General features: G+C 38.9%; 1 protein-coding gene across 1 annotated transcript; it reads left to right on the top strand.

Annotated features, from left to right (window-relative positions):
- The first annotated feature begins 1,505 nt into the window (after nt 1–1,505).
- LOC106916384 (uncharacterized) lies at nt 1,506–17,364 on the top strand. Its single transcript, XM_014984663.2, has 8 exons — nt 1,506–1,756; nt 3,317–3,496; nt 3,591–3,779; nt 5,794–5,970; nt 6,614–6,755; nt 12,548–13,116; nt 14,291–14,432; nt 16,021–17,364. The coding sequence occupies exons 1-8, from the start codon at nt 1,661–1,663 to the stop codon at nt 16,698–16,700; spliced, it is 2,175 nt and encodes a 724-aa protein (XP_014840149.2). The 5' UTR covers nt 1,506–1,660; the 3' UTR covers nt 16,701–17,364.
- Nucleotides 17,365–20,306: the final 2,942 nt, after the last annotated feature.

A 20,306-nucleotide genomic window follows, 5' to 3' on the forward strand; every position in this document is an offset into this window, starting at 1 on the left:
GTAGATTAGCTACCGCTTCTACTTTACTGAATTATTTAGACATACAAACTGTAGCCCACAAAACGCACATTTCATAAAATAAAAAAAAAAACTAAACAGAAACATCTTATTGCTGTCTTACCTTTACTTATCAATGAAATCCATGCACCGCTAATTCTGCACAAAAATATCCGTTCATCCAAAGCCAAGTCTATCCTCGGAATGTCTTTTCTACTCCGTTTTTAGAATCATCAAACTGTCTCGAAGCAAAACCTTCGGCTCCGGTGTTGGTCTTCCTTCATTTATTATCTACTGCTTCAATTGAAAATCCACTTTAGAAAACAGTTTAAGTGTAGAAATGTAGTCTTTCATGTTTACGTCGGAAGAGAGGAGAAAACAAATATATCGCTGTACTTTACTTATTTACTGTGTGGCTAGCTCCATGGCTAGCTCACTGTGTCTTACTCTGCAGTTGTGGAGTCACAATATCTGGGATCATGAGCGCCCCCTGTCATGAGGCAGGAGAACTGCCTGCCTCCCCTGGAGTCTGTTCTCTGCCGTTTCTGATCGCTCCTCTGCACACAAAACACGATACACACACAGTTAGCGACAAAAAACACACTGTACATTATATACGTAAGCTAAATTAAGGAAAATCAGTTCATATATTAAATGTTTTTTAGCCATTTTATTGCCGGCGTACAGACAGGACGAACTTGCTCCCATAGAATGGCAGCCAGTGCAGTTAGCGAGAGGTTGCGCAATCCCAGGTGAGGCTCAGCTCGCTGCTGCCTCACCGGCTTCGCTTCTGAGCATTTGAATGGGAAAATGCGAAAATCCAGCGATTTTGAAGAAAAAATAATCAGAATTGGTTAAGCTAAGTAAAAAATAGGTACTTTATAGTACAAACCACAGGGTGAAAATAGTAATATAAATGATTTTATTACTATTCTTCCATGATGACAGGTACCTGCCTACCCTGACCGCACGTCACTGCTGAAATGCTGCCAGACTGGTGACAAGGACTTTCCTGTTTTATCCACTTCTTCTTCTTCTTCTTCTTCTTCTTCTTCTTCGATGTTTTTTGGCGGTTGGCGAATGACGAAAACGGTGCATTACCGCCACCAACTGGTACGCAGTGTGGACCAGAATGTTACTCAAGTCTTAAATTATCTTAAATAACTGTTAATTTAAGATGACGAAATATTATCTAATAAATGTAACTTTTGGAACTATTTCCAAATAAATCAACTAATCTAATGTAACTTTAATTCTATTTAATTTATAAGAACTCCTCCAGAGTTCTGGCGCCCCCTAGCGCCGTTTTTGACCCAAATAACTGCGTTTAGGTATCTAAAGTTACGTCATCAAATTCATCATATTTATCAGCATGATCTTTAGTTGTTCCACAGGAATCTGGACCTTTCTTGTCCAGATGAGCCTGAGCTTCCTTGCTCCTTGCCGCAAGGATTGCCCCACCAATCGTCAGGGTAGGCAAGGGATTAGCTCCACAGATTAAAGTGGCCATCTCCAAACCCTGCCTAATCCCGCCATCTGTCAGAGAGCAGCAAACCAGCCAAGACTCTCTTCACTGGGCTAATTAGAAAAGCCAGAAGAGCGCACACCCAAAGAAGGGGGAAAGGAAATCTTCAAACTTTTCTGTTTAATATTCAGCGAGGCGATGGAGGAGACCTACCTTCTCAGCTATCCAGGCGTCAAGAAGAAAATCCTGGCAGGAGGGAAAGGACCTCTGCCTCATTTCCCACCTGGGACAAAGGTATCTTTAAATTCCCCTTATGGTGTTAAATGCTGATAAACTAAATAAATAACAGTTTTTAAGTGGATATTTATAGATGGGTTTTATGCACCTAAATTAGATCTGCTGAATTATTCATAAGGAGGGGAAATTACTCCATGTCTGGCTCTCATGGACAAAGCAAACATTTGGTCAACCAAATTGCAACATGTTTTTTTGGCCCACTTCCTGTTCAGCCTCTGATCTGCTGGTCTCCAACTTTTCCCCTCCTTCTCAGTCACCATCCAGCCATATGGCGCTGAGCCTGGATGTTGTGACAAATATTTTCCATGACAATGCCAGCATGAATTTCCATTCACCTGTGTGTGTGTGTGTGTGTGTAGGTGTGTGTGCGCGTATGTGTGTGTGCCTGTGTTTTTCCACTCTACCCCGGTTTCATACACACCGCTTCTAGACATTTTGTCTATTATTATCACAGGCTATAAATAGAAGGTTAGGACTCCACAAAATTTCAGAGTGATTTAGTTTTGTATGTATTTTATAACAAACAGGTGAGAGATCTAATAAAATACTCCATCTCTACACTGTAAAACATCTTAAGGCGGTTTAATGAAACCACCTTGAAAAGAAAAGTCCACCTGCTGCCTTGAAAATGCAATTTAAGTCGACAAGAAAACTGTTTTGATTTCAACTCTGAAATTAAAGTTAATTAATTTGATTTAACAAGAGACAAGTTGTCTAAATATTATTTTTTAAATTCATTAATATTAAATTGTGAGTTTTAACTTAATGCTGCAATTTAAACCAAATTATTCATGATACAAGAAAAATCTGCCTCACCTAGTTAAAAAGCCACATTTCTATATTATTTTACTAAATATATCAAATTAAAATAACTACTTATTTTTCTTTAGAATAATTTAAATTCTTGTTTAAAATTGCATGAAGACAATTCCTGATCTAATAATGAATTTTGTTAAACATCACAATTGATTCTGATCTAAATCATTTAATGTGATCAGGACATTATCCTCAAGCTTTAATTTAAACATTTTCTTTAACAAAACAGTCAGATCAATGTAACGCACTTCCATCTCAGGATACAGAAACATGCCGCTAAGCATTCTGGGAAATAACTCCCACTCCTGTCTTTTTCTTCTTTCAGTTTTTTTAAGTGCAAACCTAAAAACTCTAGCTTGTTCTTGGACAACTTACTACTACTGTAAGTTTATCTTTCACAAACTCACATTTAGGTTCAAAATCTAAAACTGGTTAAATTTATATGACTTAAAGAGTAGAAGATAGTAGACACAACGAAATGCGCCTCAAATGTTTTCAGTGTATGTTGCATAATAAGTGTCTGGAATTCAGTATGAAGTGTTTTTAAATAGTAGAGCCACTAAAGCGCTCACCACCAGGGCAATTTAAATTAAAAATGCTTATATTTTCAAAGGAAAACTGGCAGCTTGGAACTACAGAAGTGATAGAATAATAGGAGGAACAATGAGAAATAATTAGGAAATAATTAGAGAGCTCGACGTAAGAAATACATTTCTGTATTTTCCCCGCTGTACGTCTCAGGTGATCTTCCATTTCCAAACCCTGCTGGACAACTTTGAGCGAACGGTCGTCGATGACAGCAGACTGGCCGGCAGACCGGCTGAGATCTTTGTCGGAAAGATGTTCAAGATGGAAATCTGGGAGTCCTTGCTGACGTCCATGCGGGTCGGAGAGGTGGCAGAGTTCTGGTGTGACGCTGTTGTGAGTCCTGGAGGTTAAACTCATGGAGCATACGAATGTGTTTTATTTCAGCCCTCTGATGTCAGCGGTTTTGTTTATGTGTAATTTGCTTCAGCACACAGGCTTGTATCCCATTGTGTCGAAGGGAATGAGGCTAATTGCCCAAGGGAAGGACCCCCTGGAGGGCCAGAAACACATGTGTGGCATGGGGAACCTGTTCCACTATCACTCCACTGGCTTCCCGGAGCTCGACGAGATAATGCGAAATCCTCAGCCACTCATATTCATCATGGAGTTGCTGCAGGTAAGCTACAGAGTTTTATTAGATGATTTAAAGATTATTAGCCCCACAGCAGGCTCAAGTTCACATAAGAAGCTGCTTTATGCCTCCAAGCCAGCAGGGGGCGCACAAAAACTCTATAACAAATGTCATAAATACCTTATAAGAGCAGAAAGAATGAATTTCAGGTATAATATTTTGGTAAAAGTTTTATAAGTCTTGGACTAAATCTGGTTAACACAAAGTGCAAAATACAAGAAAACAAAGAATTGAGATACAACATGAAAACAAAAAGAACTTGGTTTAAACAAACTGAAATGCATTTGTGATACTTATTCAAAAATCTTATATTCAGTTGTATGTATAGAGATGCTTTTTATTTTATTGTCATGTTTTGAATAGTTTAATATTTTGCTGTGGATTTTTGTTTGCTATTTTTGCTGAAAGTGTTTTTATGTTATAGCCAGTTCTCCTCAACCAACCTGGGTTCCTATTTTATCAACATTTGATTCCATCTTCCAATCATTTTGTACCTGTTAATATACCATTAGTATTCAGATGCGCAGCCTCTGTAGCTAGTTTCTGACAGAAACTAGCTGTTTTGTTATAGATGTAAATAATAGTAGAAATTGTCAAATCTCATGTACAAGGCAATGTACATTATTATCTATTCCATTTTGAGTGATTTTTATTGTTCTACATCAGCAGAGTATTCACCCATAACTCATTTTCATAAGAAAACATCAGAGTATAAATGACCAGCACCTGTTTTGACTCTGTATAATGGTTATGTTTTCCTGAAGATATGTTGTGTTTTTGTTTGAAGGTTGGCCCCTCAGGGCTTCTGTAGAATAAAAGCAAAGAAAAAACCATCAGATGTCCTTCCTCTTTATGCAACAACACCACATGGATAAAAAAATAAACATTTACAATGCACAGACAAAAAAACCTGTTTCTGTCTGCAAACATTCAACTTTGAAGAGATAAATAAGCTGAATCTCATCAGGGACTTTGATGCTTCAAGACATAAAATCTATATTTTCTCTTCTTTTGATGCCTTTTTCTTAGGGAAAACTTAAGATCTCTGACTTAAGTCATGTAGCCTCAACGTAAAAGTTCAAGCAGGAAATTATTTAGCTTTTGTGCTCTTCAAAACGTAAACCTCAACCTGCAGAATATTTAAGCAGTAAAAAGCCCTTTGAAACACTATATAAACTGCAAGAACGGATCATTAAAATTTCCTTTAAACTTAATAGTGATTACACCATAGAACCACCAAGTGGCATTTGAAGTAAAGTAGCTTCGATTTCAAAGAAGCCGACATTGAAGTCGATTGGCAAATGAACCATCATGAAAGAGGAAGGCTCTTGTTGTCTCACTGCACCCCAAGAGATGCATAACCTACAAAAACCTTTTCTGCCTGGTTTTGAACCAGAGACCTTTTGAAGCGAACGTGATAACCACTACACTACAGGAACTCATGCTTGTGCCGCTGTTCCTGGTAGATGATCCAAATTTTGTTAGAGACTAACGTCAACAATGGGCATGGAACAAAGTCAAATACTTAAACCACAGATCCTCTCAGAGAGCACAGTAACTTGGTGAACAAACTGTCAGACTTATACTTGTGCCTAATTTCACATTACAGTCCATAAACTAAACCTGGGATCAAAAAATGTATAGAAGATGTCATTAGCAGAGACAAAAGGTTCTACAGAGACTTGAACTCAGATCGCTGGAGTCCAGAGTGCTAACCATTGGTATTGTTTTGTAGAGCGCAAAGACTTAAGGAAGAAGAAATTCAATTATTTGTTCCGCACTATTTTTATTAGCATTTTATTAAGCCAATTGTTGAAAAGCTAGCAAACTAGTAACACTCATCTGCAGTAACATTTACGAATATCTAAATGAGATGTATTTATAAAACATAACTCCAGATACTTTAGGATGACTGTGTCGTTCCATTGCTGGAGGGTTTTTTCTGCTCTGCTCCATGTTTATCCTGCTGCGTTCTCCTCCTCCCCCCTGCTGCTCCCAGGTAGGAGACCCCTTGTCTTACCACAGAGAGTCGTGGATGATGGAGAAGGACGAGAAGCTGCAGACGGTGCCCGTTCTCCACATGCAGGGCAACGCTCTGGTCAGGCAGAAACAATTCAGAGAGGCTGCCAGCAAGTACAAGGAAGCCGTCCTGCTGCTAAAAACAGTGCAGTCCAGGGTGAGTAAAGGATGGGGATAAATCACGGTTAGACATGTCCTTTCTGTCTTTTAATACTTTCATGAATGTTGAAGCACAGCAACCCTAGCTGACCTCTATCCCATTTGGTCAGCTGGTTTTATTGCTGCACAATGGCTGCTGGAAAAGACAAGTGTTTTATTGTTGACTTACCATTCAGAAACCAATTGCTGCATTGTTGTTGGTTGTGCAGGAGGCTCCACTTTTGCTTTTCAAAGATATACGGTTGTATAATTGTGAATCTGTTTGCAGCCATTTTCACATGCGACTGTAAATGTAGAGTTGGGGGGAGTGGCCAGCAGCAGACTATTTGGCTTTGAAGTGACAGGAAAAATACCTAATTATGAAAGTAGATCAAAACTAAATTTCATTACCTAAGAATGATTTTGAACTAAAAATGTAATTTTGTAGACCTACTCTAACCTGGAAGGAAGCATCCTGGGTCACTTTCTGGAGATGTTTTTGCTTTGGTCACTGTTTCAAATCCTTCTGTTGTTTGAATCAGTGAAAAAAAACCACCAGACAAATCAAGTTCAAGTAAATTATTCATCTTTACGAGGAACTGCAGAGTGACAGCAGCACCATGGCCATGTCCTGTTTTCTTTCTCCCGTCTCTGCATGTTAGGAGATGCCAGGTGATGTAGACTACATTAACTTGGGGCGAATGATTGTCCCCCTGGAGCTGAACTACTGCCAGTGTATGTTGGAGCTGGAGGAGTACTACGAAGTCATAGAGCACACGACGGAGCTGCTGGAGAAACACAAAGGTAACAACAAAGGACAGAGGAAATACCGCTGTAAGGTTCATGTTAGGAAATGTGGGAATCACAAATTTATCTCTTCCAGGAAGAAATGACATACTGTAATCTGTCTTTTCTTCCATCTTTGTTTTTCTTTTTTTTTTTCCTGCGTCACCAAGCTTCACACTCCCACATCTGTGTCGCTGTACCTCTGAGGTTAGCAGCTGCATCGGAGGCTCCACGGTTAATCTTGTGCATTGAGGTGGTTTAACAGTGTGAGGTTATTATTCACTCCAGAGATGTGAACCAGCAAATCTCACCATATGCTTGCTGTCCTCCAAGCTCAAGGCTACTGATGTGCTCAAAATCAGAGAAAAACGAAGAAAACACAATTTCTTATCGGAGTTCCTTTGGTGTTTTAATGTTCAAACATAGTTTAAGGCTTCTTTTTAATGTTTATTAGCCACTTAAAGTCAACTGTAATGAAGTTGTGACTGAAACACTGTTTCTGGATCTGAATTACAGAAATTTTGACATTTTGAAGCAGATTTTCTCAGTATTGTTTAACATGACAGCCTTTCCTAGTAATGACCTTCACTAGGGTTTTATTTTCTGCATGTTACCCAAGTTTATATTTATTGATTTAAATACAATAACAAGATCTCTGCATATTTGACTGCCCTGTTTTAAATATAAACATTTCATTGGAAGAAGCTCTCCAGTGCAAAAAAAATAGAAATGACATTGACGTTTATTATTATTATAAAGTCCACTGTTACCAAAAAGGGCCCAAAGTGTATTATGCACCAATCCTCGAGGCAAAAAAAGAAGAAATTATAAAAATGCAAAGGCTTTTGAGACTCAGTAACGTAACTACACTAATGTCATTATGTATGCCATAATTGATTATCCTATTACAGTTGACACTTGTCAAGATGTGGAGATTGTTGTGCAGCAAGTGAGCTGTCACTTATTGTAAGCACTGAAACTCGTCAAGCTTGGTGATCTTTGTGCTTTTGACAGAAACTGAGATGTGATCAGCAGGTCAGGATTAGTTTTAATGAATTAGAGAATAACGCTTTGACTGGAGCGTTAGGTAGCTGGCACCTGCTAATCGTGGTGCAAGAGAAGTCGATATAGAAACCAATAACAGGGTCGTTACAGGTTCACTGGTGCAGAAAATCTGGTCTGTATGAAAGAATCTGTGAAAAACATGAATCCTGTTAGTTTCAGTAGACGAACTGTAGCGTAAATGAACCACACTGACTTTCATGGTTTTGAACTGTGGGAGGAAGCTGGAGTATCCAGAGAGAACCCAAACCTGCACAGGGAGAACATGCAGAAAGACATTGGCTGCATAGCAGCAACTTGGTAGCACTGTTGCCAAGTGTCAGATATAACCGAAAATGTAGTGTTCTTTAAGGTTGTTTTAGTTAATAAATGATCAGATTCTTAGTTTAAATCCACCTCAATTCCTGGAAAACGATTTTCTTTCACATGAAGGATCCATCAAACAAAGAGCCAGTCCAGACCTGCGTTAAGCTACTTCAGCTAAATTTTTTAAAATGTTTGACTTTCTGTGAGAAGCTGCAGGATTCTGCAGCTGAACGTTGTGACAGAGTGCGTAGGAGGACATGAGGTTGACATTACCGCAGGTTTTACTGCTGGAGCAGAAATGGGAATTGCACTGTCACACTCATGGCTGGTCATATAAGCCGAGAGGAGCCTTGCAAGTTGGCACAGCCGCCACTTCAGAGCCTCACGAGTTTCCCCCTTTACCCTGAGACAGAATTTTCAGTTTTACGCTTTTTTTGATTATTCTATGTTAGTTTATGTACTTTGGTGCTCCCCTACTTTTACTGCATGTGATAATATTTTGGTATGAATGAAAATCGTAGGTTAAGTCAATAATTATGTACCAGACAATTGCAGTTATGGATAAGTGATCTTAAAGGCATGATTTTCACTTTTTCACACTTTCTCTTACTACTACCACAAACTTCTGCTTATTTTGTGGGATTTTATGTGACAGACCAAAACAAAGAAGTGCATAAAGGAAAAGGGTGCATGACTCTTTTTCAAATAAGTACTGAAAATGGTAGCATGCGTATATATTCAGCCCCACGAGTCAAAACTTTGCAGAACTATTTTTCGCTGCAAGTGAAAATCTTTTGGGATTTGTCTCCACCAGCTTTATTCATCTAAAGACTGAGATTTTTGCCCACTCTTTGATGCACTATAGCTTAAGCTGCTGTGAATATCAGCTTTCAAGTCTAGCCACAAATTCCCTTTTTGATTCGAGTCTGAACTTTGACTAGGCCAGTCCTACTTTGATCAGCTTTGATCTAAACCAATCATTGCAGCTGTGACTTTGTAACGAGCCGAGTCTTTTCTACACTTGGTTTATTCAGTAGTTTTCCTGGTGTTTGCTTTGTGTTATGGTTTTGTTGTGCTTTTAAGCTTTAAATAAGAACTAAATGTCTCTGTATTTATTCTGGGTTCATCCCTAAGTTGCCCAGGCTCACTGTCAAAATGCAGCTGCACTCAACTGGTTTCCACTAGCTGCTTTTCCAGTAACCACAGAATTGTGCAAATTGAAATTAAGGAAATAAATTTGCTTAATATGAACATTTTTAAAAAACATGCCACAATGAGGTGATTCTTCAGCCATTTGGAAATGGATATATTTTGCAAAACTGAATTGGAAACCATTTTTTCACATCACAGAAGTCAACAGCTGGACGTTACTACTGGAGGAAACGTCAAAGAAGCTGACAGGAAGTGGTAGGACGATAGTTTAGATCTTTTTTTTTCTGACAATCTGAAGCTGGCTCCACCAGACCTGTTTGTCATTGTCCTATGTTTATGGTATTTGTCCTAGAAGTTTTTTTTTTCTACAGCCTCTAAATAGAAAAAATGTCCTATCTTTACATCCATCCTCCGTGAACTTTGACCATCATTTCTGTCTCTGCTGAAGAACCACTTTCCTACAAAGTGTTGATTTAAAAACAGCAGGAAGGTGAAAGTGTGAGACATAGCACCGCAATAATAAGATTTAAACGTCTTAAGTAGGGTTGTGGAGACGTTTTAAGCTTGACCAGTGGAGTGTGAAACGCTCCCCTGTAAAGCACATTTCAACAGTAGCATCACATTTTGTCAGGTTACAGCCACAAATACCCTGACTCAAATATAAGATAAATATTTTTAACCATTCTTTGTAAAATGGTTCAATCCAACTGGATGAAAAGTGTCAGAGCTACAGTTTTCAAGCCTTGGAACAGACTCTCATTTATATTTATAAAATGGACTTTGACTAGGCCATTCTAACACCTGATTATGTTGAGATCTAAACCATTTTTTGTGACTTTGGTTGCTTGTTCAGGATATTATTTCTTACTTCTAAAAATCTTACCAATTAGTTTTTGTCTAGTTTGTAGTGCAAATATCTTATTACACTTAAAATAAGACAAAACTAACTTGCAGGTAATTGTTCTGCTGGATACAGGAGCTTGTTTTGAATAAATATTTAGGGATGCATCGATACGAAATGTGGGCCGATATCTATATCCAGTACTAATATTTCTGTTACGACCAATATTATATATATTTCACTACCATTTCCGCACCTGTGGGAAAAGACAACAACCAGAAACAGATAAAAATAAATATTTGTTGTTCACATTGGCCCAGTTTTATTTATCGGACCGACATATTTCCCATCTATTCTCCTATGAACTCTGACCTGCATCCCATCATGCTTTTCTCTGTCAGAATAGTGTTTTCAGTCTGATGTGACCAGAGCATCTTCTGCGTCCCCAGCACGCTTTACGTCAAACAGAACATTTTATATTTCTTCTTCTCTTCCATAAAATCAGATCTGTGTCATTTTTATTTTACTCCAAATACATACAAAACTTATAAAAATACAAACCCCAGTAAAACACACTGAAGTTTGTGGCTGTAACCTGACAAAATGTGATGCTACTGTTGAAATGTGCTTTACAGGGGAGCGTTTTCGCACTCCACTGGTCAAGCTTAAAACGTCTCTGCCGCTCGCCTTATGACGTTTAAATCTTATTATTGCGGTGTTATGTCTTCCTGCTGTTTCTCCAGCTCATTTTTGTCACTTTTCCGCAGCCTTTCATCACCTCCTCATCCTCCTCTGAGTTGGTGCTGTGTTGTTGTTTCTCCTGTCGTCAGTGTCATGTTGTCTGCTGAATTTTAAGTCTCCCGTTTCATCCCCTCAGCGCAGCAGCTCTGTGGAAACGGCAGGCTCGCTGCAGTGTTTCTGCCGTTGCCGGCGGCGACAGTGAAATCTGTTTAACTGTTGGCTGAATAAAAATTTAGCATAGACAGAAATTAAATGCTGAGGAACAGAAAAAGCATCGGTGAGTGAATCTAGCCCGAAGACAGAGGCACCGCCATGCGAGAACGCAGCGTTTCTTTACAAACTGGTGTTAAAAACTGATAATTTATTTTTATTGCATGATTAATGTAAATTACAAGCTTCTTGTCATCTTAGTTTAGTTAACGAAGAGTGAAAAAGTTAAATATGTTTCTGCAAACCTAAAAACATGTTCATGGTGCTTCTACATATTGCAGATTCTCCTTGTTCTTTTTTTCTACAGAAAAAGAGCAAGAAATGTCTTTATTTTGTATTTCTGCAAATTCATGAAATAATATATTTAAAAAATGCCGATATAAAATTACTTGGACGTTTTTAAAGACTCAGAATTACAATTTTAATCCCTGATTTATTTTTAACATCCCTGCAAACTTTGGTTATAAGGAGGTTTTATAAGCACCATGTGATTAATTTCAAAACACCTGGAGTTACAAACTAACTGTGCTTTTAAATGATAATGAGAGACGATGAGTTCGTTATTCAATAACTAGTTTTTCCATTAATACTGAACCTCGTTGTTTTAAACAGAATAAGAAAACAAAATAGGAGTTTTAAAAGATCGATCTCCTCCTCCTCTCTGAGCTACTACTGACGTCTAAAGAAAAACAACCAATCAGAGGCAGGAGGCGGGTCTTAGTGCTGTCAATCAAACTCATGTACTCTGTTAAATGAGTACAATGGTGGAGAAACAACTTACCATTACAGAAAAAACGCCGTAATCAGTGGCCAGGCTAACCAGCCTTATGGTGTGTTCACACCGAATGTGTTTAGCACGTCACAAACATGTCCGACGCTTCAAGTTCGACCCGTGTGCAGTTTGAAGTCAGACCCTTGACATTTTGCTCTGAACACCCTGGATGTGAAACGCTTCAAATAGCCGCAGCCTTTGGCCGCACCGCCACAGAGACGAATGGAAACCTGACATGTCTGACGGTCAAAACACGTTTGTAGTGAACACACCATTAGCTACAATAAAGGGGTATGAGCAGCGCTACATGGAGGGGTGATTGACAGCACTAAGACCTGGCCCCCCGACACCATTTGGTACCATTTTTTTTCACAGATTATCTGTCTCATATTGTACCTTAACAGCATAGTGAGTTTCAACGTATATATATATATATATATATATATATATATATATATATATATATATATATATATATATATATATATATATATATATAAAAAAATCTTTAAAGTCATTTGTCAGAAACTTAAAAAGAGCTAAAATTATTTTGCCTGAATGACATGAACACCTAATTTCAGATCAATCCAATGTTGACACGTTAGAGATATAAGCTGAATCTGCAGTTTACCAGGTTGCAAACTCAGCATCTACAGAGCGTATTTCTACTTCCATATGAATAATAAAAACATGATTTAAACAACCGCTTGAATTCCTGCTTCTCAGACTGCGTGAAGGGCTACTACAAGCGGGCCAAGGCTCACGCCGCCGTGTGGAACGAGAAGGAGGCCAGGAGAGACTTCAGTACGGTGGCCCAGTTGGACATCTCTCTGGCTGCGCTGGTTCGCCGAGAGCTGAAGGAGCTGTCGGAGCGCATGAAGGAGAAGTACTGGGAGGAGAAGGAGCAGTACTGGAACATGCTGGAGAAAACGGAGGGCGCCAGTAAACAGGAGGAAGAGGAGCAGAAAGATGAAGGAGCAAAAAAGAAAGAAAGCGACATTGAAAGTGGCAAAGCAGGAGAGAAAACCGGTTCATCTGAGATGAGACGTGTTGAAGAAGGAGAATCTGGAGCAGAAGAGGTTCGGCCGTCTGAGGGAGCGAAGGAGGAAGAAAGCAGCCGTGCAGAGGAGCTGCAGGCCTGCGAAGAGATGGAGGGGAAGGACTGGCAGCAGATGTTACGGCTGGTCATGTTTCTGCAGAACGACGGAAACTTCCTCATCAAAGAGCAACGCTTCCCAGACGCTTCCGCCAAGTTCAAGGAGGCTCTGGGATACGTGGACTTCTTACAACACAAGGTATGGGACGAAATACTCTTAGACATTTCTCACTTTTTTATCACCTTTTTATCACAAACTTCTGCTAGTTTTTTAACCACATAAATAAATGTGAACTGGAAGAAATATAAGTTATTCTCATGTTTTTGCATGAAAATCTGAAAAGTTTAACTATTTAGAAAAAAAACACATTTTAATGCTGTTATAACTGCAATACTTTTAGGGCTTATCTATCAGTTTTTAAAATATAAGGATAAATATTTTTAACCGTAATTTGGAAAATGGCTCAGTCCGATTGGATGGAGATCATCAGAGCTGCAGTTTTCAAGTCCTGTAACAGACTCTCATTCATATCTATGTCTGGACTTTGACTAGGCCATTCTAACACCTGAATATGACCTAAACCATTTCTTATGACTCTGGTTGCTTGTTCAGGAGATTATCATTCACTGCTTATATCATCACCAAGTAATTTATAGTTCAAATATGTTATTACTGTTGAAATAAGACAAACTAACTTACAAGTAATTTTTCATAGCTGCTTGTTTTAAGTAAATGTTTCCTCAATGTTGATGAAATAGTGCTGGTCCCACTGGCAGATTATCAGTTATTACAAGACATTTTATCATGTTGTAAGTGAAATAATCTGTCACTTTTCATCAATATCACTTCAAACAAGATCCTTTATCTTGTTGAAAAGTTGCTTGTAAGTTAGTTTTTTTTAAGTGTACTAAGATATTTTCACTAGAAACCAGACCAAAAATAATGTGTAATGTTTTAGCAACTGGAGCCGCAATCTAATGGTTTCGCTCTCAGCATATTCAGACGCAGTTTTGTGTTTTTGCAGCGCACCATTTAAATTCATTTCAAGAACTGAAAGGTGGTTTAGAACATCTTCCAGCTTTGAAGAGCTTTCGATGATCTGCTCTGTCTGTTTTTGTACTGAAGAGCAGCCGAGCTAAAAATACCAGACATCCACAGAGACGTCTCTATCACAGCTCTCCTTCAGCAACTTTCTCCTGCAGCCCCCAAATGCTCCATCTTTATCTTCCCTTTACCTCACAGTCATCATCTTCATCACTCCTTTCCTATATTTGTTCACTTCCTCTTGTTTGGGTTTAATCTTTTCAACATTTCCTCTGCCGTACATCACCTGGGCGCCCGTCTCCGTCCGTCCGCTGCCTTTCGGCGGCAGGTGGATCAACACGGCGAGGACTGGGAGTCGCTGGAGAAAGTGCGCCTCCCGCTCAGCCTCAACCTGAGTCAGTGCATGCTGGAGCTGAAACAACACCAGGAGGTGGTGGAGCTGAACAGCCGGCTGCTGAAGACACACAGAGGTACGATTTGTTGGTGTGAAAAATCAAAGAGAGTTTGTCACACCTGGCAGGAAGCTGAGAACAAAACATCCTACTTGATACAGAAATAGGAGCACAAGTTAAAAATATGAAGGTCTTGCCTCTGTAAAAATCCTTCATCTCTTTGTTTACTGAGAAAATATAATTCAACATTCGGTGTCTCTCTTTGTTCCTCCGACACAAATCCATGGACATCACAGTCAGAGATGAATTTTCTTTTTGCTTCCTCTGGGATGAATTATTTATAGTTGAGGCCGATGTGAAGTTTCTGTTTTTATGTTTGTCTTTTCCCATCATTTGGTTTTCTCAGCATTCCTCAGACGTCTTCCTGTCACCAAACCTGCTGGTCGATTTAGACGCTTCCGCCTCAGTCAGCAAATTTCTTGTGCTGGTTTTGAGTTTCATTTCTGCTGATTCACAGGACCATACAGCCATGCTTATGCCCTGTAAACTGTTTCATTTTTTTTCTTTTCCAGTGTAGCCAGTTGCCTTTAGAGGTCGTCTGTCTGCTAAATGTTTGCTTCATTCAGTCTCAGGTTAAGTCCAGTTGATCTGTGAAGGACTCTGAGGTTTCTGAATCTGCTGGAGCTCAAAGACTTGAAACTGGGGCAGAATGGACCATTTCATTCACATTGCACATTACTTAATACGTATTTTTGCATGTATTATTTTTTGTGTGCTCTATGTAAATAGGGCTATTGAAAAAGAAAAAAATTAACTTCTCAATTCTGACTTTAATCTCCGTTAGATTTCTTTTTTTTTTGTCAGTGATCCTAATCCTCTTATTTTTTGTCAGAAATTTTGAAATTAATTTTACATATTTTCTAGGAATTTTATTTTTATTTTTTTTACATTTTCTGAGTTTGTAAAGTGGAACATTTTTGACTTTTCAAGCTCAGAAATGTTTTTTCTTTCTGGAAAATATCAGATTTTTTTCTTACAAACTTTCCGTTTTTAGAACTCAGACGTTTTCTTGCTTTTTCTAGAAAATGTCTGAAATTAATCTCAAGATTTTTGAGTTTTTTTCTCATAAATTTTCAACTCTTCGAACTTGGACGTTTCCTTGCTTTTTCTAGAAGATTTCTGAAAATCTAAAAAATTCTTAGTTTTTGTCTCAAATTTTCAACTTCACAAACTCCTAAATTTCTTTGTTACAGTTTTTGCTCTCTTTTCTATCTACAATGGCACAAATATGCCGTTGTATAATTGCACCTTTGGGGGTAAATTAGGTTTTTTCAATTGAACCAAGTCATGCCAACGTGCTTGAACTCTGGTTGCTAGGTAACGGCCTGGGTTTTGCTGGGGTTGCTAGGTAACGGGCAATACCTGCTGATTTTTGACGTTACATTCAGGTCATTTTCCAGACACCAAAAAACATGAATTTATCTCTAAGGAACATCTTGGTGTTTTTATAACCACTTTGACAGTAGAAACCCAAATGGAAGCACAAAAACATGCAAAATGTGAATTTTATGTCTCCTTTCAAAGGATATAGATATATTTACTGTCTACTTCCTCCTCTCAGTACTTCTGTAATTTCCACTTATTTCTTCCCATTTCTACTCCAAAGGTAACTTTAAAGCGACGTACCAGAGGGCGCGGGCGCACGCCGCTTTGTGCAACGAGGATGAGGCTCGAAGAGACTTTGCCACGGTGGAGAAACTGGATCCAAACCTTAAACCCTTTGTCCAGAAGGAGCTGAAGATATTAGGGGAAAACATCCGCAAAATGCACGCCGGCCAGAAGAAGAATTATTGGGAAACGACAAAGGAGAAGTGGGGTCCTGTTGGAAGCAGGACCCAGGATGCAGTAAGAAAGAAAAACACAAACTCTGCCAAGAAAGCCACAGAAAAAAACACTGAGATGAACAAAAACACTGAAAGTCATGAAGTTGAAGAGCAGGAGAGCCCAGCAGAACACCGTCCTGTTGAGACTGAAGGAGCGGGCGACACAGAAACAGAAACAAATCCAGATTTGAAAGCAGAGCGTCGTGATAAAGAGCAAACGTGTGGGAGGACGAGTGAATTGGGGTCAGATAAAGAAAACCCAGCGAGGGTCGCGGCTCCTGAAGCAGAGAATCACAAAACAGATAAAGATGGTGACCCTGCGTCCACCAGCTCAGATAATGTAGTGAGCAGGAGATCGCGGCACGATAAAGGCAAGAAGAAGAAGAAGGTCAAACGCCAATCAAGAAACGCAGCAAAAAGAACAAAGTCAGGGACAGGAAATGGAGGCGGACCAATAAACTGACGGCAGCCTGTAGAGTCAGAATCAGAGGTAAAAAGCAATTATATAACAGAGCTGGAAGTGGAAAAACAAAGTCAGGAAATACTGATTTTACCACTTTAAAGCCAAATATAGACACCTAAATAAAATTAATATAAACAGCATGGCCTCGTTCTGAGTTCAGTTGTTTTATTCAATCCTCAAAGGGCTTAGAGAAAACACACGCACACAGACGAGCAGTTTGCCAAATACAAAGTTTTATTTCTGTACACAAAGAGTAGAAAGCAGCCAGTAACCCACTTATTACAGTAAAAAGCCTCTCCTCAAAAACCTCTCACACAGATTAAAAACTCCCAGGACAAAGTGTTGGACGACAGCAGGAAATCAAAACCGTTAAACAATGAACTTCAAGGTGATTAATGAGGTATATTAGTGGTGAGTTAAACAGAAGAAGCCTCAGTTCACCCGCGTGAATCAGTGACTTTATGTGAGCAGAAACCTGCTGCATGTTGGACAACATACATGAAGGCTGAGCAAACATGTTCAGACACGAATGAACAGCGATGATGATGATGACGCATGTGAGCTTGTTTTTGTTTCTGTCATGCAACATGGAGCGTTACTCGGCACGTTTGTAGAGGTGATACGGGTCAGATAAAAAAAAAATCATAATTATAAGTAAAAATGCAGCAGAGCCTTGTGTTTTTTCTAAAGTGGGGAAAGAAACATTATGTGTCTGTAGCATAATGCAGCTGCAACGCTAAAACTACCTGGTAACGGTTACCAGGTGGTTTTGGTTTAGTTTCAAATATCCTGAAATAAGACTAACTTACAAGTAACTTTTCTAAGCCAATAATCACTTAAAGTATCAGTACTACTGGCAGATTATTTCACTTTCAACATGAGAAAATGTTTTATTAAAGGTGAAATAATCTGCCAGTGGAACTAGAAGTTCTTCATCAACATTAAGGAATTATTAGCTTAAAAAAAGTTCTTTAACTGGCTGAAAAGTTACTTATAAGTTGGTTTTGTCTTATTTCAAGCCTAATAAAAGGTTTGCACTAGAAACTAGAACCAACAGGAGGATAGAAATAAGAAATGCCAAAGCTGCAACTGTTCCTGTTTGTTTATGTTAACTGTAGTACTGAAGCACAGCTAGGTGCTGTAGGAAGTTAGAAAAGTTTGATGATGTGTTCCTCTTGCACTTTAAGGTTGAAATTTATATGCTATAAGGTTAGAAAAATAACCAAAATGCCCAAAGTTAAACTTTCAACTTAAAAAAAAAAAGAAGAAACAATCAAATCTAACAATTCACGATTTGTTCTGTTATTTCTAATATCAGGATCTGATTTGTTTGGACATGAAATGACGGTAACCAGAAGATCTTCCATCGCTGCACAATTCAAACTGAAACTCTAGTATTTTTTGTGTTCTTGAGTCGCAATAAAATACGTTTGCCTAGTAAAATAGTTATATGGTGTTAGAAATACTGCCACCTGCAGGTGGGAGTTAGCATCACACAAACAACGTTTTTGACCATTTTGTTGGAAAATTTTCAGCAAACTCACAATTAAGCATTATTGCAAAAAGGGATCTGATGATTTTCCATGATAGCAGAATCTCAGAGAGACTAATGAAATTTGGCATTATACAGATTTAAAAACTGATTTGGTTTGATTGATGCATAAAATTTAAGCACACAGCTGTTATGTTAAAGGTTTTATTTATGTGTCCCTCTGGAGTCCAAAGGGCCACATAAATAGCTATGGCGGGCCGGACTTGGCCCCCGGGCCATGAGTTTGACACATGTAGCACAGAGTCACAGAACAAAAGCAAAATATGTGAAAGCGACTCATGAGAAAAATAAATACAAAATAAATAAAGACCTGTGATTAATTTATTTAAGGCCAAATTCATTTTTTAAAATTAATTTGACATTTTCAGGCTTTGATTTTGGAAACATCAATTTAAATCTTTTTAAGTATGGGTGGACACCCTACATTGGCAGGATGGAGTGAGGTGAAGCGTCATTTCCACACCCACATTTCAACTTCCAGGCTAAATGGAACGCAGCTCAAACGTTTTGTAATCCGTTGATTGATTTCGCCCATATGGCGGCCGATTATGCTGATTGTTGTCGTAGTGACTGGATTCCCCGTGTCTGACTCGCTCTAAACAATCTCTAACAAGCAGCGTAACTTCATTAAATATCCATTTCTTGTCTTTCTGTAACTGCCATGTCGCTATGATATTAAGATAAACAGCTGACATGTTCTGAATGCCTCCGTGTGTTTCTCACAGTTTGTCGCTGCTACATGTTTTTGTGCATCTTGACGTGTGTGATGGGTAATCATTGCTTAATGAGATGCATAAATACCCAGAGATAAATCACAATGAGTAAACATGGCTTCTGCTCATTGTTCTCCTCTGAAGCAAAAAAAAAAAAAAAAGAAAGAAAGAAAAGATTTGGGTAATGATAATGGCTTCCCTCAGCACCGAGCTCTGGTGGCTTGTGTTTGAGAAACAAGGAGCTTTCTCTTGCTTCCCTTAAGGCTATTAGCATCTGTAATATGAACTGCACATCAACCATCCATCTAGCCGCGTCCTTGGGGATGGTTCCCTAGCAACAGTATCAAAACCAACAGGCATCGAGGAGGAGGACGGTGTCAAATGTGAGTGCTGAGCCCGGACAGGTTTCAGGTTGGTGTTTGTGAGGTCGCAGCTCCTTCTGCTTCAACCCGAATGTCTCCGTCCGTCCTGGAAGAACGCGGTGGTTTCATTTCGCTTCGGCTTCGTTCTACCAGTGGCAGACACTTCAAAGTGGGTCTCTCCCGCCAGCCCTCCAGCGATAAATGGAATAATTCTTTTTGTTTTAGTATTTTCTGCCCTCCTTTCATGTCTTTCGGGTCTGCGGTCCCTCGGAGCGTCGCAAGTTTGACTGCGTGCTCCACTATGCTGTGATCCCCACTTGTCCCATCACTTTCAATCAGCGGCAGGCCTTTCCAAACACTGACACACAAACATCTGATGCAACCTCCTGTCCTGAAAATGAAAAAAAGTTCAGAAAAACCGACTTCTGTCACACCGACTCGCTCCTGTTTTTTAAGGCATTAATTGTGTTTGCAGGAGATGCATGCCGTAACTTACAGAGCCTTGAAAAAGCAATCACACCTTCTCAACTTTTCACATTTTGTCACTTCAAAACTCAACGGTTCTGTGGATTTTATTGGGATTTGACGTGACAGTCAAACACAAAGTAGTGCCTCTTTTTCTCTGCTTTCATCTACTAATCAGATTGGATTGAGAGCATCTTTAAACAGTAATTTTAGTTTTCTCCCACAGATTCTTATTTGACTTTAGCCTTGAGGACTTTCTGATGTGATCTGACTGCCTAAAGCAGGTGAGTCTCAACGTAAAATCAAGATTTTTACGGCGGTACATTAGGGCTTTTGTAGATAGAAAAAAACAAGTAAATTCCCACCAAAACTGAGAAATTTTGTGATTAATCAGACATTGCCTAGAAATTTCCATATTTTTTTGGGAGAAAAAAATTTTATATAAACATTTTATTTTTCCCCTTACAAATTTTCTTTTTTTTTTTCTTGGAAATTTCTGAGATTTTTTGCAGAA

Source organism: Poecilia mexicana, unplaced genomic scaffold (genome assembly GCF_051168715.1).
Source record: "Poecilia mexicana isolate PSO_F unplaced genomic scaffold, ASM5116871v1 scaffold_10, whole genome shotgun sequence".
In the NCBI taxonomy this organism is placed as follows: Eukaryota; Metazoa; Chordata; class Actinopteri; order Cyprinodontiformes; family Poeciliidae; genus Poecilia; species Poecilia mexicana.

Excerpts from the sequence above, each read along its gene's own strand:
- LOC106916384 (XM_014984663.2), top strand. The coding sequence starts at position 1,661 with ATGGAGGAGACCTACCTTCTCAGCTATCCAGGCGTCAAGAAGAAAATC. Across the intron at positions 6,756-12,547 it reads GCTGCTGGAGAAACACAAAG|ACTGCGTGAAGGGCTACTAC; the intron begins GTAACAACAAAG and ends CCTGCTTCTCAG. Across the intron at positions 13,117-14,290 it reads TGGACTTCTTACAACACAAG|GTGGATCAACACGGCGAGGA; the intron begins GTATGGGACGAA and ends TTTCGGCGGCAG.